The sequence below is a fragment of the Podarcis erhardii genome, assembly GCF_964252035.2.
Source record: "Podarcis erhardii genome assembly, chromosome: 2".
NCBI lineage: Eukaryota > Metazoa > Chordata > Lepidosauria > Squamata > Lacertidae > Podarcis > Podarcis erhardii.
Genome location: NC_138498.1, coordinates 30696969 through 30724538, shown reverse-complemented (window position 1 = coordinate 30724538; position 27570 = coordinate 30696969). Strand labels below are relative to the sequence as shown.

Here is a 27570-nt window from a genome sequence, read left to right as displayed (position 1 = left end):
ATGTGTGACCATAAAGAAGGCTGATTGCCGAAGAATTGATGCTTTTGAATTATGGTGCTGGAGGAGACTCTTGAGAGTCCCATGGACTGCAAGAAGATCAAACCTATCCATTCTGAAGGAAATCAGCCCTGAGCGCTCACTGGAAGGACAGATCCTGAAGCTGAGGCTCCAATACTTTGGCCACCTCATGAGAAGAGAAGACTCCCTGGAAAAGACCCTGATGTTGGGAAAGATGGAGGGCACAAGGAGAAGGGGACGACAGAGGACGAGATGGTTGGACAGTGTTCTCGAAGCTACCAGCATGAGTTTGACCAAACTGGGGGAGGTAGTGGAAGACAGGAGTGCCTGGCAAGCTCTGGTCCATGGGGTCACAAAGAGTCGGACATGACTAAACAACTAAACAACAAAAGAATGTGTTGGGTTATTTGTGGGGCATAGGAAATCATTCATTCCCCCCCTTCAAAATATAGTCCAGCCCCCCACAAGGTCTGAGGGACAGTGGACCGGCCCCCTGCTGAAAAAGTTTGCTGACCCCTGCTATAGGCACTCAGCTAGGGGTATTTTCTTTTCTTTTTTGCTAAAGTGTTGGTTCAGAGTTTTATACTGTATGTGAACACCCTTCACAAACACACACACTGTGTACTTTCTACCTTGTCATCCATTTGGAGTACAAAATGTGTGGCTGAAACAGCTTTTCGTTGTAGAAAAAAATATGCTAGTTCTGCAAGCACACCTGTATACTGTCCAGTGTGAACCTCCAGCCTGCTGCCCAAATCTGACTATCATCAGGCCCATTCCACCAAGCGTGCCTACCAGCTCTGCACCAGTTGTTATATGACATATACAGTAGAATGCCAGATGTGTGACAGGCAAGGGCAGGGCTTGGCCCAAAGGCGCTTTGCAGGCACTGTTGATTGGCAGCACCTGCAAAGCCTCTCTCCCAGCGCATCTCCCAGGTCTTCAGGAGAGCTGCATAAAGGTGGCAAAGTGATGTACCCTTCCTTATCCACCAAATCTATGCTTCAGGTAAGTCCAGACTTCCTCAACCTCGACCCTCCAGATGTTTTGAGACTACAATTCCCAGCATCCTTGACCACTGGTCCTGCTTTTTTTTTTAAAAAAAAAAAATATTTTATTAATTTTACAAAAAAGAATTACAATAAAACAATAAACATCAAAACATCAACAAACACCAACATTCAAGAAATATACTTTCTTGAAAAAACCAGAGGCCTTTCTCCTGGGCATGGTCGGCCAATTGGTGCCAAAGAAGGATAGAACTTTCTTTTTGTATGCTACAGCAGCAGCAAGAATTCTCATCGCAAAGCACTGGAAGACACAAGATCTACCCACCTTGGAAGAATGGCAGATGCAAGTAATGGACTACATGGAAATGGAAGAAATGACTGGCAGAATACGAGATCAAGGAGAAGAGCAGGTGGAAGAAGATTGGAAGAAGTTTAAAAACTGCCTACAAAAACATTGTAAAATTTTTGAATGTTGAGGACATTGAAATGAAACGAAGGGGTTCTAGTGAATAAGATAAATAAGAGTATGAAAGAAGGGATAGATATTGGACGAAAATCTGAACAATACAATATGTGAAGGAACTTTTAAAGGATAAAACTAATAAAAATGAACTTGCTAAATTAATTTTAAAGTGCAATACAAGAAAGGAGGGTGGGCGGAAGACAGGAAAATAAGGTTATGAAGGATATGAATTTGAAAAGAGCTCTTTTTTCCTTTTTATGTTAAATTTTTCTTAAGTTCTTTTAGGTTTGTAATACTTTTCTTTTTTCTGTTTTTTGGCTGTGTTTTGATCGACCACTGGTCCTGCTAGCTAGGGATCATGGGAGCTTTAGGCCAAAAACATCTGGAGGGCCAAGGTAAGACAAATCGTCCCTTTTGAACACCACTTCCCAAACCGGCAGCAACAAGTAGCAAGTGCACGCACGCGAGGAGGCAGACTAAAAACTTGCGAACATTCTCAATGCTTGTACAGGGTTTAATTACAGGATTGGTGCCCCCCCCCCGCAAAAAAGGTAATTTGTCACAGCTCGTCAATGAGGAAGAAGCTCATCGCTTGCTAATAGGAATGAGTATCCAAGCGTCCGCATTATTATAACTACTCCAAAAGGGCATAACATGTTCCCTCTTCAGGACACGCACCTTCCGACTAAATGAATCTCTCTAGGGCTAGAAGATACCAAAGTTCAGGAGCGGCCTCGATCATTTCCTATCCAATTTTTCTTGCTTATTTTTGTTCCCCAGCGTGGTGGCTGTGTGTGCGTGTTCGAGGTTGAAGTTCTACACAGTTTGATGAATTCGGGTACAAATCCGAATCCATATTTTCCCCGAGAAAAGTATTTTGAATCCAGGGGAATCTTTCCCCATGACGCTATATGATGCCTCAAGTAACAACAACAGACTCTTCGCCCACTTTAGTCTACGGAGCTTGCTTGCTTCAAGAAAACCCGAAAGACAAAACTAGGGGGAAGTCACATGATCAACTGCTCACGTGACTGTTGTGATTTCCCCCACCCACCCGGAATATTCTTGGGCTCGAGTACTGTATGTGGCTGGCTGACGGCGTTTCTGAGCCGGCGGTGAGTGAAGTTTTGCAGGGGGAAATGGTCAGGATATATTTGGGTGCCCCCCCCCCCGTTCTGCAAGCCTGGTAGAGTAAGCTGAAGAATCTTATTCGGAGATCAAGCACTGTGAGGTTTTCAAGGGTTCCTATACTGTAATTTTTATTACACAAAAAGCAAAGTTAGCAGTGTTGACTCACGAGAAAAATTCCGAAGTTGTATTTTATTAAATACGTAATGTCACCATTTTTTTGGTTATTTGCAGGGTTCCCGTGCCTTTTAACTGCTCAAAAAACCAGGGAAAACGTGCCTCCTTTCACTGTATAATAGCAGTACTGTACTGTATGTGCTATTAAAAGCCACACCTTCTGTTTTTCTGCCTGCTACAGAGCTCTTAGGCACGGAATCTTGACAGAAAACAGGTAGTATTTGGGGCTGTGATAGTTCCCATATAGAATTGTACCCCATTTTCTCCAGAGAAAAAAAGAAGGGAGCATAGGACTTATACTTAATCACAGGCAGACTGGAGTCCACCAAACTAGAATGAATGCATTGGCGTAGCCAGGATTTTTGGGGTGGGGTGGAGCAGGACCTCAGATTTCTATGGATTTTTATTGATTGATGGGAGGCTTCTGGCCCCTGTCCCCCCCCCCCGCCACACCCCATAGCTGTCAACTTTTTAAAAGGGAAATTCCCTTATTCCGAATAGGATTCCTCGCAAGAAAAGGGAAAAGTTGACAACTATGCTACACTCATGAATGAATGCTCCATTTTAACCCTAATCCATCAATGTGAGTAGTCTAGTGAACCCTCAAAGGGGTGTCTGGGGGCCCATTAAGTTGTTTGGAGGCAGCATTAGGCAGAACTTGGGGGGGGTAGGCAGGAATGCACTCTGGCTATTGTATAGAACTGACTTGCTTAAGTCAGATAAAACTAATGAATGCCAAGAAGCAGACTGGGAACTTTTGACTACACAATAGGACTCTTGGGCAATGCAGCCTGCAGAAAGTCTTAAGTTCCTTGTCTTGCATGTTCTCCCGCAGGTGGATGCCTTAACCAATCCTATGCCGGCTGAGGAGGGCACACCTGCCTGTCTCCTGAAAGTCCGCTATGCCACTGACGGAGAAGCCTAAGTGGAATGGTCTCTGCATGATTCTGTGGGCTTCTGGCATCACAGCTGCAACTGTTATACTTGGTGTTTCTGGGGTCCATGATAACTTGAGCCCTGGAGCTGCTCCAGAAGCAGCGAGCGCCTGCAGAGATCATAATAAATGCAGGGACGTGAAACGGAAACCCATAGAACGACTGGAATTCCCCAGAGGGTTCATCGCGCAGCCACAGTGTAACGTTCCTCCAGACAGCCGCTTTGACTGCGCTCCAGAGAAGCTGCTCTCTCAAGAAGAATGCCAGGCCCGGGGCTGTTGTTATGTCCCTGTTTGGCCCAAGGGCCCTGCTATTTCGCAGCCGTGGTGCTTCTTCCCTCCTAGCTACCCCAGTTACAAGTTAGCAAACCTGACCACCACTGAAAGTGGCTACACTGCCCGCTTGACCCGCGGTGTGCCCACTTTCATGCCAGACGACGTAATGACCTTGCAGCTGGATGTGATCTTTGAGACGGAGGGTAGGCTTCACTTCACGGTGAGTAGGGACTGTGCCTATTTCATTTCATTTGTATACTGCTCATCAAGAAAATAAGAGCAACTTGCAAATTGCATGTTATACATGCAATAAGATGTCATTAAAAACACACAAACCCAAACAGCACAAAAATCTCAGTGTAATACTTCAAAACAACATCAAAAACCAAGTGGGCCTATAGTGCTCCAGGAGAATATACAATGATCAAAATCAGGTGAAAATTGGGGTGTTTTGCTACTTGGATCAAATCAGTGGCTAAGGGATATAATAAATCGGTACAGTGGTACCCGTACTCTAGTTCGATGCACAGTTTATAGCTGCCTTTAGTGTTGACCTTTAAGCATTGTATTAGTAGTGAGATGCCTGGGTTAGCTAGCTAAAAGGTTACTTTGTAGTTTAGTACATACAGTGGTACCTCAGGTTAAGTACTTAATTCGTTCCGGAGGTCCGTACTTAACCTGAAACTGTTCTTAACCTGAAGCACCACTTTAGCTTATGGGGCCTCCTGCTGCTGCTGCCGCGCCGCCGGAGCACAATTTCTGCTCTCATCCTGAAGCAAAGTTCTCAACCTGAAGCACTATTTCTGGGTTAGCGGAGTCTGTAACCTGAAGCGTATGTAACCCGAGGTACCACTGTACTGTATATAAAGTCAAATATTTTGCTAATTGAATTGGGGGTGGAGGGATGAAAAACACTTGGTTCCCTTGATTCATACTCTGACTAGGACATGCCCACCCCCAAATTCATGAATGATCTTTTCCCACCCCTTACTTCTCTCAAGTAATTTCACTATAGATGCTAAGTTCCTGACAGCCTGGCTAGATTTCTCTGATTTGCAGCATCTCTATTTGTGATGCAGGAACCTCTTCATAGGCTCACTATGGCTTAGGTCAACCCTGTAATCCTGTTTCTATTGTCTTCTCCAACACAGCTTAAGGATCCAGTTAACAAGCGCTATGAAGTCCCTTTAGAGACCCCAAAAACGAGCAACCAGGCATCCTCAACACTGTACTCTGTCCAGTTCTCTGATGATCCCTTTGGCCTTGTTGTTGTCCGAAAATCCAGTGGGCAGGTTCTGTAAGTTACTCCTGATTTTCTTTACCCAAATGTTCTCCTTCTGTCTGCTTGCTGCCAAGAGCATCAGTCAAACAGAGCCTGAAAAGCTGTATGAAAATAACAGAGGAATGAAAGCATGTCGGGGGGGTGAAGGCAGTTGCCCAGTCTGAAACCCATGTTGTAGCTAATATATTCCAGGGATAAAATTAATCATCATGCTCTTTCAGTCATTCCATCTGTACAAGCATTCCAGCTTACCAGACAGAACGATCCCTCCTCTCCCCACCACATAGTGTGATCTGAAGGGAAAGAGAAATAAAAAATACCAGCCGACAGGAAAACCAGTTATGCTATGAGCAAGGGCACGAGCGGAACTAACCCGTTAACCAGAGGCCTTGGAAAAGGTGAGAAAGGGGTGATGGACAGTAGGATGGTCCTGACCTAACAACCAGAGGCCTTGGGAAAAGTGATGCAACCTCAAGTTATGGGTTGTGGGTGGGTGTAGGCTTTGGGAGTGGTTAGTGGAACAAAGATCTAGAAAAGGCAAGTTCATTGCAGTCTGCTTAGTGGGATTGTCCATTTCTCCCCCAAATAGAATCAATACCACCGTGGCTCCCCTCTTCTACGCAGACCAGTTCCTGCAGATCTCCACTTCCCTGCAATCGCGCTTCATCTCTGGGCTGGGTGAGCACCAGACCTCGCTCATCCTGAATGTCAGTTGGACCAGGGTTACCTTATGGAATCGGGACATAACACCCACAGTAAGTCATGGGGAGTTTCAGGAAGGGCTGGGGTGAAAAAACTTTAGAAGTCTGCCTCTCAAAAAGCAGCAACAGCCCAATACAGATTGGGCATGCTCAGAGGCCACACTGCGCTGTGTATCCAGAGGACAGAGGGGAGAAGCATGGGAAATGGCTTGGCTGGAACCCCCAACAGGAGCACTCTACGCTACAACTTTTTGTTGCAATTCACCTTTGTCCCTTCTGCTTTTGAATCCAGTTAAACCTGTCCTTTACTTCTTCCCGGAGAAGTAGTTCTAGGAAAGGAGCTTGGGATTTCCAGCAGAGAATGAACAATGCCTCACCTGACTTCAGTACCCAGAATTCTTCAGCAGGTTATAAGTTAGTAGTGTGTATGGAGTTGTGGGCATGCACACCATCATATGCATTGCTAGGACCATTTGCCTGAGGAATGCCTTATCCTTTCATTGACTTCTGATGTGCTTTGTGCAGGAAGGATCATTTGATCTTGTCTGGCAGTGAGGTTCTGAAGTATTCTGCTATTGTCCACAGCGCAGATCCATCATTGCACTGTTCTACTAACTAAACCTGGTGTCAAGCTTCGGGGAGTTCTTTCCCTCCCCCAGTGGCAGCGAGAAACAGAGAAAACAAAGAATAGTTCTTACTAGTGAGTGTATTCAATCATCACAGCGAGAGACAAGGAATGCAGTCTGTCTCCCGTTAATGGCGTTGCTCCAGCTGAGCTCCTTCCCCTTCCCTTGCTAGTAAAAGCACTTCCTCTTATGGTGGCCGACAGAGGCTAATTGTCTCTGAGTCTTTTGCTCTTGTATATCAACGATCGCCAGGTTCTGGGAGAAGGGGGGTCAGAAATACTCTCCAATGATAACGTGTCAGCTGTCTGCTCTGTCTCAGTCTCCCTCTTCTCTTCTCTTCTCTTCTCTTCTCCCAACACCTCCCAACTCGTCTGTTCACATGTCTCTGAGCTGTCACCATCCTCAAACCACTGCTGTAATTCAATACAGTGGTACCTCAGGTTACAGACGCTTCAGGTTACAGACTCCGCTAACCCAGAAATTGTACCTCGGGTTAAGAACTTTGCTTCAGGATGAGAACAGAAATCGTGCACCAGTGGCGCGTCGGCAGCAGGAGGCCCCATTAGCTAAAGTGGTGCTTCAGGGTGAGATCCCATGGACAGTAATACTAAAAGGAAAGGGAGTTAATGATGGCTGGGAGTTTCTTAAGAGGGAGATAGTAAAAGCACAACTTCAGGCAATACCAATGAGACGGAAACATGGAAGGTGCCTAAAGAAGCCAGGGTGGCTATCTAAAGAACTTTTAACTCAGTTAAGATTAAAAAAGGATGTGTACAAAAAATGGAAAAGGGGGGAAACCACCAAAGAGGAATTCAAACAAATAGCCAGCACGTGTAGACACAAAGTCAGAAAAGCTAAAGCACAGAATGAACTCAGGCTTGCTAGAAAGGAATACTGTGATCACCAATAGTCAGCATGGATTTCTGAAAAATAAGTCGTGTCAGACTAACCTGATCTCGTTTTTGACAGAATTACAAGCCTGGTAGGTGAAGGGAACGCAGTGGATGTAGCCTACCTTGATTTTAGCAAGGCATTTGACAAGGTGCCCCATGATATTCTTGTAAAGAAGCTGGTAAAATGCGGTCTTGACTATGGTACCACTCAGTGGATTTGTAACTGGCTGACTGACCGAACCCAAAGGGTGCTCATCAATGGTTCCTGTTCATCCTGGAGAAGAGTGACTAGTGGGGTGCCACAGGGTTCTGTCTTGGGCCCGGTCTTATTCAACATCTTTATCAACGACTTGGATGATGGACTCAAGGGCATCCTGATCAAATTTGCAGATGACACCAAACTGGGAGGGGTGGCTAACACCCCAGAGGACAGGATCACACTTCAAAACAACCTTGACAGATTAGAGAACTGGGCCAAAACAAACAAGATGAATTTTAATAGGGAGAAATGTAAAGTATTGCACTTGGGCAAAAAAAAATGAGAGGCACAAATACAAGATGGGTGACACCTGGCTTGAGAGCAGTACATGTGAAAAGGATCTAGGAGTCTTGGTTGACCACAAACTTGACATGAGCCAACAGTGTGACGCGGCAGCTAAAAAAGCCAATGCAATTCTGGGCTGCATCAATAGGAGTATTGCATCTAGATCAAGGGAAGTAATAGTGCCACTGTATTCTGCTCTGGTCAGACCTCACCTGGAGTACTGTGTCCAGTTCTGGGCACCACAGTTCAAGAAGGACACTGACAAACTGGAACGTGTCCAGAGGAGGGCAACCAAAATGGTCAAAGGCCTGGAAACGATGCCTTATGAGGAACGGCTAAGGGAGCTGGGCATGTTTAGCCTGGAGGAGAGGAGGTTAAGGGGTGATATGATAGCCATGTTCAAATATATAAAAGGATGTCACATAGAGGAGGGAGAAAGGTTGTTTTCTGCTGCTCCAGAGAAGCGGACACGGAGCAATGGTTCCAAACTGCAAGAAAAAAGATTCCACCTAAACATTAGGAAGAACTTCCTGACAGTAAGAGCTGTTCGACAGTGGAATTTGCTGCCAAGGAGTGTGGTGGAGTCTCCTTCTTTGGAGGTCTTTAAGCAGAGGCTTGACAACCATATGTCAGGAGTGCTCTGATGGTGTTTCCTGCTTGGCAGGGGGTTGGACTCGATGGCCCTTGTGGTCTCTTCCAACTCTATGATTCTATTCTATGATTCTAGGTTAAGAACAGTTTCAGGTTAAGAACGGACCTCCAGAATAAATTAAGTTCTTAACCTGAGGTACTACTGTACTGCCTTCCTCTTCTCTGGAAGCTTCAGGAGAACGGGGGGCGGGGGGGGAGTGATCTCCACCATTCCTCCTCCATCTTGTTCCCTTCAGTCCAGTCCCTGACACCTGGCTTAGCTGTGTAGTGTAATGTGGACTATGCACTTTTTCTGCATTTTCAGCCCTCTGTCAATCTGTATGGCTCACACCCCTTCTACCTGGCAATGGAAGACGGCGGCTTGGCCCATGGAGTCTTTTTGCTAAACAGCAATGCTATGGGTAAGGTATCTCTTTAGAGTGTGTTCTCTGTTCCTTTATATCTATCTACCTCTACAAAGGGCCCTACATCTTGTTTATTTAAAATGCAAGATTCTATATATTTAATAGTCATTTTTTCAAGCATTCTATAATGCTTTGGGACTTTCTTTTTTTTCTTTTTTTTTGGAGCTGTGGCAGTTTAGTTTCTTACCCATCAGTGCAATCCTCAGCATGTGTAAAAGGTAAAGGTAAAGGGACCCCTGACCATTAGGTCCAGTCGCGGACGACTCTGGGGTTGCGGCGCTCATCTCACTTTATTGGCCGAGGGAGCCGGCGTACAGCTTCCAGGTCATGTGGCCAGCATGACTAAGCCACTTCTGGAGAACTAGAGCAGTGCACAGAAATGCTGTTTACCTTCCCGTCGGAGTGGTACCTCTTTATCTACTTGCACTTTGTGCTTTCGAACTGCTAGGTTGGCAGGAGCAGGGACCGAGCAACAGGAGCTCACCCCATCGCGGGGATTTGAACCGCCGACCTTCTGATTGGCAAGCCCTAGGCTCTGTGGTTTAACTCACAGCACCACCCACATTCTTTAAGAGGCAAATTCTATTGTATTCTATGGAACTTACTCTCAGGGAAGCTCCACTGTTCAGGATGTGTTTAGGATCGCAGCCTGACTAATACGTTGTAAGCCTTTCCCTTTAAGACAAATCTATATGTAAGATGAATCTATATGTGATATTGTGCATCTGTCCTGATCTGATCAGGTGGTGTAGTGAGTGGGTAACAGCAAGCTGATGCTGTCAGCATATTTACAGGCAAAAATGCACATCAGGCTGGAGAGGTGACGGATTTAGCTGCTGATGCAAGGTGATGGTTGCCTGTAAACCGTGAAGGTAAAATCGTGACAGTGTATCTGGGCTCCAAATTGGGAAGTGTTCCTGAGCCCCATTTGGGGGGGCAAATCTGCATGCATGGTGAAGGTCATCACCCCCCACTACACTTTAGATTAAACTGCTATAAGGCTATGAATTTAGTAACCTAAATTAACTAAATTAGACTGGTAAAAGTTTTAGGAGGGTGCAATTTAGGGTTTACATACATGCTTTATTTAATTAATTTTATTCCCCAGTCTAATATCATTTACCATTTATAAATGTATTTATTTTTATTCTGATTTTTCAGTGGTTGCTGAATTTGTAAATTTTCATCATTTATGTGCTTCAGTTGGGATAAAGCCAATTTATTTTTATTTTCGGTCTGACTCTGGTCCCTCCCTGCTTATTGCCACTAGTTCACTGGATCAACCTTACTGGAACGAGATTTTGGAATCTCTTTTCAGGATGTGCCTTTGGTCTTCGGCCACCATTTCCATGCCTCTTTCTGCCTTTCAGATGTGATCCTCCAGCCCAGTCCAGCCCTAACCTGGAGAACAACTGGTGGTATCCTGGATTTCTACGTCTTCCTGGGTCCAGACCCAAAGAGTGTTGTGCGGCAGTACATGGATGTCATTGGTAGGCACTTGCTTTCTTTCTTATGAGAAGCTAGCTAATAACTTGACAAAGTGCCTTCTCTTACAAAACTGCTCCCATCAAAAATACCACTCTGGTCTGTTGTGGGTCCTGTGAAGTGCTATGAGCAACTTCCAGCTTTGTCCTTAATGGCACTGACCAGCGTCCAGTGTCAGGGCTACAATAATTCAAGCCTGTCCTTTCTCTGTATAGGCACTCCTCTTTATTTTGAACTTCAGGTAGTGCACTGTTGGTGCTAGAAAGTTATTAAAAGGGGCAACCCCAGTCACCAGTCTAGCTGCCGCATTCTGGATTAGTTGCAGTTTCCAGGTCACCTTCAAAGGTAGCCCCATGTAGAGTGCGTTGCAGTAGTCCAAGCAAGAGATAACTAGAGCATGCACCACTCTGGCAAGACAGTCCACAGGCAGGTAGCGTCTCACCCTGCATACCAGGCGGCACTGGTAAACAGCTGCCCTGGACACAGAACTGACCTGTGCCTCCATGGACAGCTGTGAGTCCAAAATTACTCCCAGGCTGCACACCTGGTCCTTCAGGGGAACAGTTACCCTCCAAAACAGTACTTCTGTCTTGTCAGGATTCAACCTCAATCTGTTAGCCGCCATCCATCCTCCAACCACCTCCAAGCACTCACACAGGACCTTCACTGCTTTCACTGGTTCTGATGTAAAAGAGAGGTAAAAAAAGGTAAAGGGACCCCGACCATTAGGTTCAGTCATGGCTGACTCTGGGGTTGTGGTGCTCATCTCGCTTTATTGGCCAAGGGAGCCGGCGTACAGCTTCCGGGTCATGTGGCCAGCATGACTAAGCCGCTTCTGGTGAACCAGAGCAGCACATGGAAATGCCATTTACCTTCCCACCGGAGTGGTACTTCTTTATCTACTTGCACTTCGTGCTTTCGAACTGCTAGGTTAGCAGGAGCAGGGACCGGGAGCTCACCCTGTCGCGGGGATTCAAACCGCCGACCTTCTGATTGGCAAGTCCTAGCCTCTGTGGTTTAACCCACAGTGCCACTTGTGTCCCTCTAAAAGAGAGGTAGTGCTTGTTTAACCCCCCTGTTGTTTTTTGTTACTGCTAGGAGGTGCAACGTTGCTATAGTTATAGTACCGAGATGTTATTTTGTTGTATGCCATTATGGTTGTTGTTACATTGGTGTTTCATTATTGCTGTTATTGTGAAATTGTAATTCTGATGGTTGATTTTGTACTGTTTTGCTGTTGCACTTCTTCCAAGCCTCTTTGAGCACAGTTTTTTGGTGTGGCAGGGCACCATAGAAATGAAGGAGCAGTGATGGTGATGATACCAGCATTGCCACCGTCCCATGTGAACTGCCCTGAGACTTGCAGGTATAGGGGAGTATATAAATTTATTAAATAAAAATAATAATCATCTGTACACGGGCTTCCCTTTTCCCACATGGATGTACTTCATGCACTGAAAAATACATAAGGCAGCCCTGGACTATTATGCTTGAGATTCCCAGCTCTGCTGCCTTAATCCTCTATGCCCCCTGAAGGAATTCTTCTGGCCGCTCTACAGTGGTACCTCTGGTTATGAACTTAATTCGTTCCGGAGGTCCGTTCTTAACCTGAAACCGTTCTTAACCTGAGGTCCCACTTTAGCTAATGGGGCCTCCCACTGCCGCTGCGGCACACGATTTCTGTTCTCATCCTGAGGTAAACTTCTTAACCTGAGGTACTACTTCCGAGTTAGCGGAGTCTGTAACCCAAGGTGTTTGTAACCCGAGTTTCCACTGTATTTGTATTTATTACAATGCAATAAACATAACCATCAAAATCTTTCCATGAGTATTTGGAATGGGGACTGACCCCTTGCTCCTAATCCTGGCCTTAGCTGCAACAGAAAAGAGGCGGTCTTAGATTTTTAAAGGAGACATATTTACGCTAGATTTTTTTACCCATCTCCCAAAGAACATTTGAATGAGGAAGTTTATTTCTTCAAATCTTGGAGGCTGTTTCATTGAAAGTTTACTTGCATGGTGCATTTGTGAGATGCTATTGGTTGTTGGAGGCCTCTGAGTATCTTTCCCTTTCTCTCCGCCCCCACCTATTCCTTTTTCCTTCAGGGTATCCATTCATGCCCCCCTACTGGGCCCTGGGATTCCACCTGTGTCGCTGGGGATACTCATCTACGGATGTCACCCGGGAAGTGGTGAAGAACATGACAGCGGCACGATTCCCCCTGGTACGTGGCTTCCCGGAGTCCTCTCCACGACACAGCTTCTCCCTCATGTGCCTCTAGAGCCATGGTAACTGAGCAGTGGGGAACAACAGGGCTGGAGCGTCAGAGAAACCGCCTGTATGCTCAGTAATGCTGCCATCTGTGGACTTCACAGGATGTGCAGTGGAATGACCTGGATTATGCAGATGCTAGGAGAGATTTCACTTTCAACAAGGATGGCTTCGGGGATATGCCAGATATGGTGAACGACTTCCACCGCGATGGCCGGAGGTACGTCATGATTGTGGTAAGTTAATGAAGCCTGAGCTCTTCCACCGATGGGGAACTTCACAAAGGCCGGTTCTGCACATCGTAGATCATCCGCTGGTCTGTCGGGACCTATTCAGAAGCTTGTCTGAATTAATTTTAAGATGTATTTTAATTAATTGATGTCTGTTTTTATGCTTATTGTGTTGTTTTTATGATGTTAGCTGCTCTGAGCCTGGCCTCGGCCGGAGAGAGTGGGATACAAACAATTTATTACTATTATTATTACTATGGCCAGGTTGCAGACTGATCTGAGGTGGTTTGTGACACCAGCACAAGCACCATACATATATATGGTAAAACATTAAGAAATGGGTCCCCCAGTGCATGTTCTGGTTAAAAGTGGGTCCTGGATCCAAAAGGTTTGAAGATAACTGCTCTAGAGTAGAAGTAGCTAACCTGTCACAACCCAAGTGATGTGGGACTCACAAATTGTCCCTGACAATTGGCCATCAGTCCAAACAATCTAGAGGCTACTTTCCTGGCCTACAGTAAGAAACAACTTGAATGATTCTAAGCCTAGGTACAATGTTTAAGCTGGAGGTTGGAAACCTGCATTTTTCTGTATATTTTTGAACTCCCAACACCATTTAGTGGTCAGGGATGAGCCAGATGTGCAGGGTATAAATATTATTGTTATTGCTATTTATTTTCCACTCCTGGTTTAAGGCTACTGCTGTTGGTCTGGGCTGCTTTCTGAGATGCAACAAGCAAGCAGCAAGTTGCTAGGACTTCTCTTTCTTAAATCTGTAGATTTATATGTTGAGAAATCCCCTGGTACATATGACCTAACTCTTTTGAGACATGAGGTGTGAGATTCCAGACTTGCTGGTCTGACCTAGAAAATGGAAGTAGTTATGAAATGATAGACTTCATTTCAAGAGATACTGTGTATCGGCCTGCTAACTTTTCAAAAGTCGTGGAATTCCATGCTTTCTTGCATTTTCATGTCCTAGCCTGCGTCTCACTGTGTTCTCTTTTTAGGATGCAGGTATCAGCAGTTCCAGCCCCGCTGGGAGTTACAAGCCTTATGACGAAGGCCTGAAGCGGGGGGTCTTCATCTTAAATACAACAGGGCAGCCTCTGATTGGAGAGGTGAGTCCTGGGCCCGAGCCCTGAGCTTTGGCAGACCATGAAAGAATGCCTGCTCTGAATGGCACATGTTTTTGAGTGAAATCAAAGCTCATGATTCATATTCTAATTATACTTGAGCTGGATGGGTCAAGGAGAGGCAATAGGATGGACCATGTCTTCCTTTGTTCATAGGGCTCCGACTTCCATTTTGGTAGCATTGCAAAGCGAAGCCCTGTAATATTGCATTCTCAGCACGCTATATGGCTGTGATTGTACACTTGCAGTCACCATTCCCTTAGAAACCACAGAGGATTCTGCTCTTACACAGGTTTTGTTGTGCCTTCTTACTTCATTGGCCTTCCTCTAGTTTCATATTTTAAGGGGTTCCAGGAGAACTGGGCCACAAGTAGTGCTCTAAGGATGCAAGTAAGCATAGCATTGTGACACACAAGGGTTTCCCGATGGCTTTTGACGCCTGTGACCTTTTACCTTCCAGGTCTGGCCTGGCCCCACCGCCTTCCCTGACTTCACCAACCCAGAGACTCAGCAGTGGTGGCATGACATGGTCAAGGATTTCCATGACCAGGTGCCCTTTGATGGCATGTGGATTGTGAGTTTCTTAGGCCAGTACTTTGGTGTTGTCGTGTTCATTGAACGGAGGAGGTGCAAAGTCCTCAAAATCCCTTTGCTTCTACACTGATGGAGAAACAAGACTCTTCTCCTTTCCAACCCCCATTCTAGGACATGAATGAGCCATCAAATTTTGTGGAAGGTTCCTTGGAAGACTGTCCCAGCAACAAGTTTGAGAAGCCCCCTTATGTGCCAGGTGAGAGAGAGAGAGAGAAGGTTACAAAGATGGGGCTTTGCTAGTAAATGATGGGTGGGACTGGAGAATCTGGGAATAGAAGATAAATCAGTAAACCTGTTGGGGAGAGGAATCTCCAAATATGACTACTTGGGAATATTCATGACAGCATGGCCTTCAGTTAATTCTGCTTGGATCACTGCACTGTGCAGCACTGGATTAGCTATTTAACAAAATCATGACGTACACCAGGGATGGGGAGCTTCTTATGGCCCCGGGCAAAACAAGACTAATGGTTAAGGATAGTGGGAGTTGGTCCAGCAACATCTGGAGGACCTAAGGTTCTCTACCCGTGACACACTGCACTATATGAAAGCAGCCAAGGAATCACAAGTCACAGAATGCCAGTTAGTGCAGGGCTGGTGTGCATGAGGAGCACTGAAGAGCAACAAGTTCATCCTTGTTTGGCCTGGTTCAGATCCTGAAGCAGAAGTCCTAGCAATCGCTCCCAATTGACCTCTCTGTGGTTAGACTATTCCTATAGCAGCAGCTCCCTGTGAAGGTCAAGAGACTTGTGTAAGTATTGAGAAGTGTTGCCTTTTCCCTTCGGCCTGCAGGAACTCCTAGTTGGGCACTAGGGATCCTAAGATCCCTGAGACCAAGAGTGCTCAGGAATGCTTTACTTGCCTTCTAGCTCCTGGGTGATGGCCTTTTTGCTCACACGTTCTGCCTTGCCTGCCCCTGTTCCCCACATAGGTGTGCTAGGAGGATCCTTGAAGACTCGAACGCTCTGTGCCTCCAGCAGGCAATACCTGTCCTCCCATTACAACCTGCACAATCTGTATGGGTTGACCGAAGCCATCGCGTCACACGAGTGAGTAGGACATGCAGAGTCCTCAGGGACCCTGCCCAAAAGGTGGTATGCCTCTTGGATGCAGAGTCTCATCTTGGTATTCAAGGGCCTGTTGCTGGTGATAAGCTGGAGCCAAGCGCCTTGAGTTTGAACTTGAGAATCTTCTCATGGGATGCAGTAAATCAGCACTTCCACCAGTGCTTGGACTACTGCAATGTGCTCTGCGTGGGGCTACCTTTGAAGGTGACTCCGAAACTACAATTCAGAATGCAGCTGCCAGACTGGTGACTGAGAGCGGCCACCGGGACCACGTAACACAGGTCCCGAAAGACCTGCATTGGCTCCCGGTACATTTCCAAGCACAGTTCAAAGTGTTGGTGCTGACCTTTAAAGCCCTAAACAGCCTTGACCCAATATACCTGAAGGAGCGTCTCCACACCCATTGTTCAACCCGGACACTGAGGTCCAACGCTGAGGGCCTTCTCTCACTGCGAGAAGTGGTTCTCTCACTGCGAGAAGTGAGGTTACAGGGAACCAGGCAGAGGGCCTTCTTGGTAGTGGCACCCTCCCTGTGGAATGCCCTCCCGTCAGATGTCAAGGGGATAAAGAACTACACAACTTTTAGAAGAAATCTGAAGGCAGCCCTGTATAGGGAAGTTTTCAATGTTTGATACTATGTTTTTATATGTATTGGAAGCCGCCCAGAGTGCCTGGGGCAACCCAGTCAGATGGGCGGGGTACAAAAATTAATTTATTATTATTATTGAAAGATCAAAGCTCTGGATGGACAGGGGTCAGTTTCTGACATTGCCCACAACTTCCCCTCCCTTCTGTTCTCAGCGCTTTGGTGAAAGTGCGAGGGAAGCGCCCGTTCATCATCTCTCGTTCCACCTTTGCCGGTCATGGTCACTATGCTGGTCACTGGACTGGGGATGTCATGAGCACCTGGGACCATTTATACTATACCATACCAGGTAAATATGTTTGGGAAGTCAGTCCCGGGAACTTGCCATGTTCTGCTTTTAAAGATGCTGCTTTGGAGTTCTTTCAGATCTCCATGAGAGAGGAAAGTTCCTGGACTTAGAGATGCAAATTCCCTAAAGGTAAAGGTAAAGGGACCCCTGACTATTAGGTCCAGTCGTGGCCGACTCTGGGGTTGCGGCACTCATCTTGCTTTATTGGCCAAGGGAGCTGGTGTACAGCTTCCGGGTCATGAGGCCAGTATGACTAAGCCGCTTCTGGCGCATGGAAACGCTGTTTACCTTCCCGCCAGAGCTGCACCTATTTATCTACTTGCACTTTGATGTACTTTTGAACTGCTAGGTTGGCAGGAGCTGGGACCGAGCAATGGGAGCTCACCCCATCACCGGGATTTAAACCGCCGACCTTCTGATCAGCAAGTCCTAGGCTCTGTGGTTTAACCCACAGCACCACCCGCGTCCCGAATTCCCTAGCAGGGATGAATTCTGTGTAATATCACACACATACAAACACAAAAACCCCACAGACCACTGCAGAATCGTGCCTGCACCCAGAGACTGCCACTGAAGAGGTCATTCCATGTATTTTCCTTGTCTTGCCTTCAGCGGTGCTGCTCTTTAACTTCTATGGTGTGCCATTGGTTGGCGCGGACATCTGTGGCTTTGTGGGTGACACGTCAGAAGAGCTTTGTGTGCGCTGGACCCAACTGGGCGCCTTCTACCCCTTCATGCGAAACCACAACGACCGTAGAAACAAGGTAAGTGACGGTGGATCAGCCTTGCTCTCTCCCCCTCTTTGTAACGTATTTACGCTGTGTGTGGGGTCGTGGTGGGGAGCATGGCTGGGATTAAACGTTTTAGAGAGTTCAAATGGAAGGTGTGTGTCTCTGGGAGATAGGAGCATCGCTCAGTGGTCCAGGATAAGGGACTGGTGGACCATTGTATCTGGATTGGTCTCTGGTGTCATGAACCAAGCATAAAGGTAGCTTGTTGAACAACTCACCCCTTCTCCCCCAAATACTTCCAGTTAGTTTAATCTTTGGAATCGGCTTCTGCTCACTACAACCCATCCTGTGAAGCTTGCCCCCCAAAAGTTCTGATAATCATTTTTGTGAAGCAACAGTGAAATAACATTCAGCTTCATGCTGTTGGAAGAAAGCAGACAAAGGCTCCATTTCCCACCCCCTCCAATACTGAGCAGGAAGTAGGAGTCAAAACCTAAATGCACTTTATTTAGAAGTGTCCTGTGCTCTAAGTTCATTTAAGAGTGTGCAGTGATGTGGTCATAGCCACGGGCATAGAAGTAATAAAGGAATTGGCCGGATAATGTTTTAAAAGCAATGTGGCAATGTGGCAAAGTACGCTATTAGGTGTGAAGCCCCAGGAAAAGGTTAGGGCAACTTAACTTGAAAAACAAGGCCGTATAATACTGAGCTGGTGAATCACCCCAGTAGTCTTGGCGCTGCTATGCAACTGCAAGGAACTGGAGGTCTCTATATGGTTAGATTCACAGCTTGCATGGTATGAATTGTGCAGCATGCACAACTCTTTTAGTTGTTCTTTTTATAGTCTCGTAAATCATTAACTGGACCTCATGAAGTGAGTCAATTTTCAAGGCAATGCTTACTCAGGAGTAAGTTCTAATGTGTTCCATGCTGTTTTTTCTTCCATGTAAGTGCATGTAGGGTTGCAGCCTTAACTGTGGTTTAATAGTATCCCCCCCCCCCTGCCCGTTTTCTCCATCCATGCAATAATTGCACAGATTTGTTTTCACTTTCTGGTTCGGTAGATTTCACAGTGGCCCTCAAGATGCTGCACATCTCAGTGGCAAGTAACTCCATCCCATGCAGTGACCTCTGCCCTCTCTGCTTGCTACAGAGCTCTGGCTCTGCGTGCCGCTGTTGCACCAAAAGTGGCCATGGGGGTCCTTGTAGTAAAGGATCTTTGGGTCTGCTTGCAGCAGCAGCAGCAGCATAACAGTTAGTACTGACTGTTACTGTCGATGTAGTACAAAATAAAAATAAAAAATAAAAAAATTCCTTCCAGTAGCACCTTAAAGACCAACTGAGTTAGTTCTAGGTATGAGCTTTCGTGTGCATGCACACTTCTTCAGATACACTGAAACAGAAGTCACCGGACCTTTCTATATAGTGAGAAGGTGGGGAGGGGTATTACTCAGAAGGGTGGTGGGAATGGGTGATTGGCAGATAGCTGCGATGAGCCTGTTGACGACTCTTAACGACTGCAATAGGTCTAACAGGAAAAAGCAAGGGGTGAGAAGGTGAAAAATGGCTTTGTCATGTATAATGAGATAAGAATCCAATGTCTTTGTTCAAACCAGGTCTCTCCATAGTTTTAAGTTTGGTGATAAGTTGCAATTCAGCAGCTTCTCTTTCCAGTCTATTTCTGAAATTCCTTTGTAATAGAACAGCTACTTTGAGATCTTGTATAGAATGTCCTGGGAGATTGAAGTGTTCTCCTACTGGTTTTTCTGTCTTGTGGTTCCTGATGTCGGATTTATGTCCGTTTATTCTTTGGCGTAAGGTCTGGCCTGTTTGTCCAATATAGAGAGCTGAAGGACACTGTTGGCATTTTATGGCATACACAATGTTAGACGATGAGCAATTAAATAGTCCCGAGATGGTATGTGTGATGTTGTTGGGGCCAGTAATGGTGTTGTCCGGGTGTATGTGGCAGCAAAGTTGGCATCTGGGTTTATTGCAGGCTCTGGTGCCAGTGTCCGTGTTAAGTCTGGTTATAGTATTATTGTGGGTTAGGAGTTGTTTAAGATTGGGGGGCTGTCTGGAGGCAATGAAAGGTCTTCCTCCCAGATGTAGTGTCACAGATTGCGGTTGGTACAAGTGCCCAGTCTTATGTGCTCTGTTACTGGCACAACGGGCCCTATGGGATCATGCCTTAAAACAAGAGCCGGCAATGTGGTGCTCTCCAGATGTTGCTGGACTCCAAATCCCACCTCTCTGTGTCTGTTGGCCATGCTAGCAGCGGCTGATGGGCGTTAGAGCCCAACAACATTTAGAGGGCACCGCGTTAGCTACCCTTGGCTTTAGGGTTACTCTTTTTATTTCAGCTCTCATCAACTCTACTCCTGTTAGGCAGTGTTTTCCAAACTTGGGTCTCCAGCTGTTTTCGGACTTCAGCTCCCATCATCCCTGGCCCCTGGTTTTGCTAGCTAGAGATGATGGGAGTTGTAGCCCGAAAACAGCTGGAGAACCAAGTCTGGGAAACACTGTGTTAAGAGTGTCAACGTGCTGAACTTCCTGGTGAAAAGGATGTTTGGGTATCGGGGAGGGTACATGTGGGGGAAAAGATGTTTTCTGAATCTGATCTTGGCAACCTGGGAAATGCCTCTTTCTGCAGGAGTCTTTGGGGCATGATGCTTCTAATATGTTTTCTCCCTCTATCTTGCAGCCCCAGGAACCATATGTCTTCAGCCAAGAGGCCCAAGAAGCCATGAGAAAAGCCTTCTTGCTTCGCTACTCCTTGCTGCCTTACCTCTACACCCTCTTTCACAAGGCCCACTCCGCAGGGGAGACGGTTGCCCGACCCCTTTATCTGGAGTGAGTCAGCGGACTGCTGTGCTGGCAGTGAAAGGGTCAGGTGCAGTGGGGAATCTGTGGCCTTGCAGCCATTTGACCCATGGGGGTGGGGGGTGGGGAGGAGCCAGAGAGAGAGAGAGAAAAAAAAATGAAAGAGAATGTTTATGAGCTGGAGGCAGAGGAATTTGCTTCTTGATCAAATCAAGTTTGTTGATTCCCTATAATACAGAGTGGTATGGGGGGTGAATCTCTTCTCTGCAGGTTCCCAGAAGACCCCAATACATGGGACATCGACCGACAGCTCATGTGGGGAGCAGGGGTTCTCATCACTCCTGTGTTGGAGGCAGGGAAGAGTCATGTCAGCGGCTACTTCCCTTCGGGCACATGGTACAACCTTTTGGCGGTGAGTGTTGCTGCTTTCTCTGGCTAGTGCCGCCATTATTACTATTGTTGTTGTTGTTATCCCTGTGGAATGCCCTCCCATCAGATGCCAAGGAGATGAAAGAACTATATAACTTTTAGAAGACATCTGAAGTCAGGCCTCTTTTGGGAGTTTTTTTAAATTCTGATGTTTTATTATGTTTTTTTTATATGTGTTGGAAGCTGCCCAGAGTGGCTGGGGCAACCCAGCCAGATGGGCAGGGTATAAATAATAAAACTATTATTATAATTAATGTGAAAGATCACAAGTGCCTGTGACGTTTCACTGGAATCGGGAGCACAGTGGGCAGAGAAGGTTGATAGTTCCCTGCTCCAGGTCCTTTCAGCTTCAGTAAATGGAGCCTTCCCCATGATGTCCAAACTGTATCTGAAGCATATGTCTTGATTTGACATTCCCTGAATTGAGTTCACCTAGGAGGCCATCATTGACCTTGCACTTTCATAACATTATTGTGCCCACTCTATAGAAGCTGTGGTTTCTGATATCTTTCTGCAACGTGTCTGGTAGATGACTTGCCCTTCAGGCTTGGCCACATTCATGGGCTCCAGAAATACTTGTTTTGGGCGCTATGGGTTGTAATGATCAAATACTTGTCACATTTCAGATTTTGCTTGACTTGAAACTGTCAAGTGACTAATCTTGTCTTAAAGTGACAGTAGCCTGAATCATCATCCTGAGTGGATGAAAATTTACCTTTAGACAATGCAGAAGTGGGCTGCTGTATTTATTCTCAATCCAAATGCTGGCTAAGCTGCAGTAAAGAGAGGCTTGGTAGCTCATCAGCTCTTAGGGCAGTGTGTGTGTGTAACCTTTTCTGCACACCAGCAAAATGGAAGGAGCATTCAAAGGTCGGGGAGCCATGATACCAGTCAAACACCAGCCAAGCTGTGTGTGATCCGTGATGTCTCAGCCTTTGTGCATTTTGTGCCTTTACACACCATGCACAGGATTTCAAATGCCTGCTTAATGATGGGTCCTGTATCTGGCTTTTCAGGGATCTGCCATACACAGCAAGGGACAATGGGTTCTCCTATCGGCTCCACTTGACACTATCAATGTCCATGTACGAGCAGGTCACATCTTACCCTTGCAGGTGAGTTAATTCCACCACTTTCAACCTTGCCTGGACATCCTATGTCTTTGAATCCACCCAGTGCCTTTGTCAAAAACAACAACAACAACATAGAACTACTAAGCCAAGTACTGCCATAGGATTCTCTTGGCGGCGTGTTCTTGTGTGCATGATTAGTGGGGTGCAGGGATATTTTGATAATATTGCTTGGGAGGGTGAGCTATATTTCAGGGCTTTAATGTTCTGGTTATCATCTTCCTCCACTGCCTCTCTCCCCAGGAACCTGCCTTCACCACCACAGAGTCCCGCAAAAAGGGGATGTCCCTAGTGGTGGCTTTGACCCTGGAAGGGGTAGCAAGAGGTGACCTATTCTGGGATGATGGCGATGGACTGCAGACCTTTGAGAAGAGCGATTACACACAGATTGTCTTTCTGGCAAGAGATGTGAGTTTCTGGGAGAAACAGGTTGCTCCTTTTGTTCCTAATGCCTGGGATTTCATTTGGCTGCACCTGTTTTGTGGGGGTATCATGTCATTCTCCTCCCTCTCTCCCCAATGGCTACAGGGCATGCTGGTCAATGAGATTGTGCAGCTCAATAGCCAAATAGATGGGCTGCTGTTGAAAGAGGTGGCAGTTCTCGGTGTCCCCAGCCCTCCTCAGCGTGTCCTGGCAAATGGGGTCCCCATCCCAGACTTCTCCTACCGCACCGACACCAAGGTAAGGACTTCTCTGTGAGTGGAGGCTGATGCCTCTTTCTGCTTGCATTGATTGCAGAAAGGTTATACACGGCCGCAAGGTGTAGGACATTTTGTGGGAGACAGCATGAGCTATTTCAGCAATGGAATATACTGTAGTCTGCTTTTTAAAAGTATGTTAGTAAAGCTTTGAAAGTGCCAAATCGATTTGAGCAGGGCTTGCAGTGTTCAGGGAATTAGTTACCTATTAGATTTCTGTTTCTGCCCTTGAATCTGAAGTTGCTGGGCCGATACAAAGCAAAATACAAAATGTATAAATCAAAACAAATACCATAAAGCAACAACAGTATCAACTGGGCATTGGACAACATGGCTACCCTGAGTTCCCTGTGTTTCTCCCATGATTCCCAATACATGCCCCAGTATTTCAGTTCCTCTCTTCCCTCCCCAAAACCCATCTAGAAACTTCCTCAAACATTCTGAATGTTGTAAATGCTATTAAAATGCAAATCAAGGGAACACAACATCATTCTCAATATACTTGGGGGTAAATGCTCTTTTGCTTTTGTTTTGTTTTTACTTTATATATCCAGCTACACCTTGGAAACAGAATATTCTCAGAAATAATTAGGATGGCTGCAGTGTAGACCATACATGACTTTCTAACTCAGAAGACAATTGTTGATTTGATTTAGAAGCATGGCAGCTTCTCTGGGTGGGATTCAACTGATGAGGTCCACTCATGCAGTGATATTTCCTTCCTCTCCATTCTCCACCCTCCCTAAATCTGCTCTGGTTTTCTCCCAACCCTCCAGAACAGGTGGGCATGGAGGGGGAGAGTATTGCTGTGCAAGTGGACCTCATTCCATGCATGCATACCCCACTTACTGCTGCACTGAATTCCATCCAGGGTACTTGCCTGCAGGAGCTTGTAGGGCTGCCAACAGGCTGTCAGTCTAGAGGTGCCTGTCGCATGAACTGGTGTGTCCACATGGGGCAGCAGCCACATTTGAACCATGTGTGCCACGGAAGCCCAAGCACAAAGGGACAGCAGAACTTCCCATCTGCTTTGTGAGTTTGCCCATGGCCCCACAAGGTCTCAGTGGAGATTAGCATGAATCAGCCAGCACCTGAGCTTGGACTGCTTTGTCCTTCATTGTGATTCCAGGATGAAGTCACTAACTCTACCTTGTCGCTTCCTCAGATCCTTACCATCCCACTCCACCTGCTGATGGGAGAGCCATTTCTCATCACCTGGTCCTGAGCAAAGAAGAAAAGCTCTCGCCAGTTTCTCTGCACCACGACAGAAGAATGAAAAACCAACGATAACAATGCACCTTATTCTGTCTGTACGCGACACTGGAATGTTTTGGTGATTTGTCAGAAAGTGTCTTTTCAGCAGCAAGAACTGTTTCCTGTTTTCCTCTGGCACTGCAGGGAAGGGAAGGGGAGCCTGTGACCCTTCTGGTGTCAAGGATGATGGAAGCTGTAGTCCAAGAGATCTAGAGGGTCACAGGTTGCTCAGTATCTGTTGGAAGGGGAGTAGTCATGAGTCTTCAGGGACTTTCTGTATTCTTAATTTTAGACAGATATTTGATGGCTTTGGTTTTGCTTTTTGGATTCTGATGAAGTTCAAGACACATGGCTGCAATTTTCATATCTCACCCCCCCCCCCGAAAAAAGAAGGTTCATGGGAAGACAGATGCTGCTTTGTTGTGATGAAGCTCACCTTAATGGTACGACCAGATGGAGCAAATTTGCTCAAGCAGGTACAGAAGCAGACAGGCTACCAAGCTCAGCTCCCCTTGAATCAATTGGTAGCTTCCCATTGGCTGTAGTGATCCAGGACTAAGGGCAGTGGAAGGGAAACTTTCCTGGCCTGGGGAGCAGAATCTTTCAGGGGAAAACAGCATGGCAATTGAGTTAGTCATTCCAAATCATGTCTCCCTGCCCTCCTGTTTTGGGCAGATCAAGGGTTTCTCTATGCACAAGACCTCATTTTATTGCACTAAAATGCAGCTCTATTTTGTAGTAGTGCACCCACAGGAAAGCTGTAAAAGCTGCTTGCTTGCTGAAAGAGCAGCTCTTATGAACAAAAAAACCCCTCCTTTGGGGGGAAAGGCAGCTGCAACAGGAACTCAGGGAATACAGAGAGTCTGTTTGCATTTGAAGCCTGAAATGAATTTTTTTCCCCTGCCTCTTAGAAGTCTGTCTTCTCAATAAATATTTTTCTTAAATCTTGTGCTTTACCCTCATTTGTGTTGGATCTGTTTCACTGGTGGCAGAAAATTTTAAAAAGGTTCGCCTTTGATAAAAGGTGGGTGATCACAAAGCAACACTCCCCACTACTCATAGATCTTTCCCATCTCTCCTTCTTCCTATTTGCTGCTTCCTTGTTTGTCGCATTTACCTTTCCTCTCAAAGCTCCGAACAGGCCAGGCATCCAACTGGCTCTTTATCAGGTGCATTCAGATTGTTCTCTTGTTGCCAGCACCCAAATGGTTAACAATAATGATGATATCCTGGTGGTGGTGGTTGCCAAAAACTGCTGCAGTCTGAGGATATGGTGCTGCTGTCGCCCAGCATAAGGCTCAGACACAAGATGAAATAGTAAACAACATTGCATGTAATGCAAGACGCAGTGATTATATTAAAGGTTGATTCAAGATAGAATAAAAATTGTAACAACAGTATGTTGCTGGGTTGCTCCAGCCACTCCCTACCCCATGCATGCCCTATAGATAAATCCCTAACAATTACTCATTTCTTTAAAAAAATAAGAGAAGATTGAACAAAAGGACTAAGGCACACAGAACTACGTTAGTTGGTTAAAAGTACATTGAGACCCTGTTCCGTGTGTGTGTGTGTGTGTGTGTGTGTGTGTGTGTACGCACACATAGAAGTTTGAGAGATTTTCTGACTATCTCCAAACAAATACTGCATAATTAAATTCAGAAGAACTTCCAAAGAACTATCTTCCTCAAAATATATATAAATAGGTCTGTTAAGGAAGGGTAATGCATGTGATCCACAGTCAGGTCATTCCATGCAAACCCCACAAATCTGTGCATTCTAAATATGTAAGTACAGAAGACTGTTCATTGCTATTGCTCCTTCTAAATGTTAAACACAGCTGGCAAGTGTTATCAAAGATGTAGCCCAAAGGGTCTACGGAGATATTAAATATTAAATATTAGCAAAAAAATAACAACCCAACTACAAAAAAGTGGGTGGGGGCAGCCCTAAAGCATCAAAATCCACCAAACCTGTCCAGTTTTAAGGCTGAACATGCTCAAGAGCCACTAAATATAAAGCTGGAAAGAGGGAAGGAGTGGACTGACCTGCTTGAAGGGAGTGGCTGTTTAGAATCCTGCACTGGAGGGAGAATGCATTGCAACAGTTTGCTGCAGGCCCTGCTTCGTACTACTGCAATACTGTCCTGGAGTACTTGAAATACTTGTGGGTCTCTGATACCCAAGACCATATTTAAGGCAAGGCTGCAGACAACAATTGCCTGAGGACCGTTGTGCGGAAAGGGAGAGATGATCTACTAAAACCTTCCTCAAATGACTTGAAGTAAACTTTTTACTGTGAGTTTATAGCACAGATCCCTGTGGAATATTCTAACCATTACCTGATGAAGCCGAATCTGCTTTTAATATCAGAATTCAACCCTAGAATATGAGAAGCACTGGCAGAGGTTCCTTTCCGTAATCACTATACATCTTGAATCGAAGTTAAGATTTCCAGGATGGAAATTCTGTGAGTGTGGCTAACCTTTTTGTTGGTGGGGGTGAGCACCACATTCCCTTTCTGCTACCTCTGTCTCCTCTGTGTTTTTTAGTTCTTGCCACCCCCATGAAATTAGGCAGAAGGCTGCAGGTTGCCCACCCCCCCAATGTACCAGATACAACCCCTCTTTAAAAACAAACTATTGTCTATAATTTCCCTGGACTGTCTTCAAGTCCAGATTTTTGAGAACTGGAAAGGTAGCTCTTCTGGTTGTCACTGTCTCTCTAGCTAAGTGCTGGCTTTGGAGACGCCCACTCATTCCTTTTCCTTTCTTCTGCAATCGTGGATTTTTCAGTGGCTTGACCCTCCCTTCCTCTCCAAGCTAGGTGGAGCTTCTGACTGACTCGGTTTGCAGGTATGTTGGCAGGGATTCTTCCCTTCCGTGTTGTCTGGGACAATTGCCACCAACCAAAATAAAAAATTTCCCCATGCATGATCTGTACCTGTCACAAGAGGGTTATAATAAAGCACAGGGGGAGTATTCTGCCTCTTTTGTTTTACCTCTTCAAAGCCAAGGCTCATGAGCTCATGTCATTGCCTTTTACTGAATCAAAAAGCTATTTGTTCCATTAAGCCCAAAGCTGGTCTCCAAGGTCTCAACCTTTTCCAGTGTCTGTACTGCAGCAAAACCAGCATTTTGTGGCTTCTTAAAAAGAACCAGTGTACTATTGTGGTTGGAGTATTGGACTAGGACCTGGAAGACCAAGGTTCAAAAGCTCTGCTCGGCCATGAAAGCTCACTGGGTGTTCTTGGGCCAGTCAGTCTCTCAGGGATGTTGTGAAGATTAAATAGGGAGGAAGAGAACCAAATTTTCCCAACCTTTCTATCCAAGATCTTTTAACTGGAGGCTGAGCCTGGCTCCTCCTATAAGCAGAGCATCAACCTCTCCCTGAAGCATGAATTTCATCTCTAGTCTCCTTTTCCTCCTCTCTCTTTAGAGCCAGTTGAAATGCAAACTGCAAATGCTCCAGAACAGCCCATGTACTTTTTGTTTCCAACAATAAAAATAAAAGAGTGATAAGTCCTACCCTTCAGAGCAGGAGAAAACAAGCTTGTTCCCTCTTGTTCCATGTGACAGCTTGTCCCACGTGACAGCTCTTGAGAGATATTTGAAGATGGCTATCATATCTCCTCTCACTTTCTCACTTACCCTGCTCCTTCAACCCCTCCTCATATGGCT

The 27570-nt window shown here is 45.9% G+C and overlaps 1 protein-coding gene across 1 annotated transcript; it reads left to right on the top strand.

Moving 5' to 3' along the window:
• Nucleotides 1–2496: 2496 nt before the first annotated feature.
• On the top strand, nucleotides 2497–24382 carry GAA (alpha glucosidase). Its single transcript, XM_081849582.1, has 20 exons — nucleotides 2497–2606; nucleotides 3632–4226; nucleotides 5158–5303; nucleotides 5878–6043; nucleotides 9008–9104; nucleotides 10478–10597; nucleotides 12699–12817; nucleotides 12969–13100; nucleotides 14105–14215; nucleotides 14691–14804; nucleotides 14936–15020; nucleotides 15756–15873; nucleotides 16693–16826; nucleotides 17439–17590; nucleotides 20262–20410; nucleotides 20651–20792; nucleotides 21826–21924; nucleotides 22183–22347; nucleotides 22468–22620; nucleotides 23803–24382. Exons 2-20 carry the CDS (start codon nucleotides 3699–3701, stop codon nucleotides 23860–23862), a joined length of 2790 nt encoding a protein of 929 aa, XP_081705708.1. The 5' UTR covers nucleotides 2497–2606; nucleotides 3632–3698; the 3' UTR covers nucleotides 23863–24382.
• Nucleotides 24383–27570: the final 3188 nt, after the last annotated feature.

Coding starts and splice junctions, on each gene's coding strand:
- GAA (XM_081849582.1), top strand. CDS start 3,699: ATGCCACTGACGGAGAAGCCTAAGTGGAATGGTCTCTGCATGATTCTG. Junction 14,216..14,690: donor GGCAGCCTCTGATTGGAGAG/GTGAGTCCTGGG, acceptor TTTACCTTCCAG/GTCTGGCCTGGCCCCACCGC. Junction 16,827..17,438: donor TTTATACTATACCATACCAG/GTAAATATGTTT, acceptor TCTTGCCTTCAG/CGGTGCTGCTCTTTAACTTC.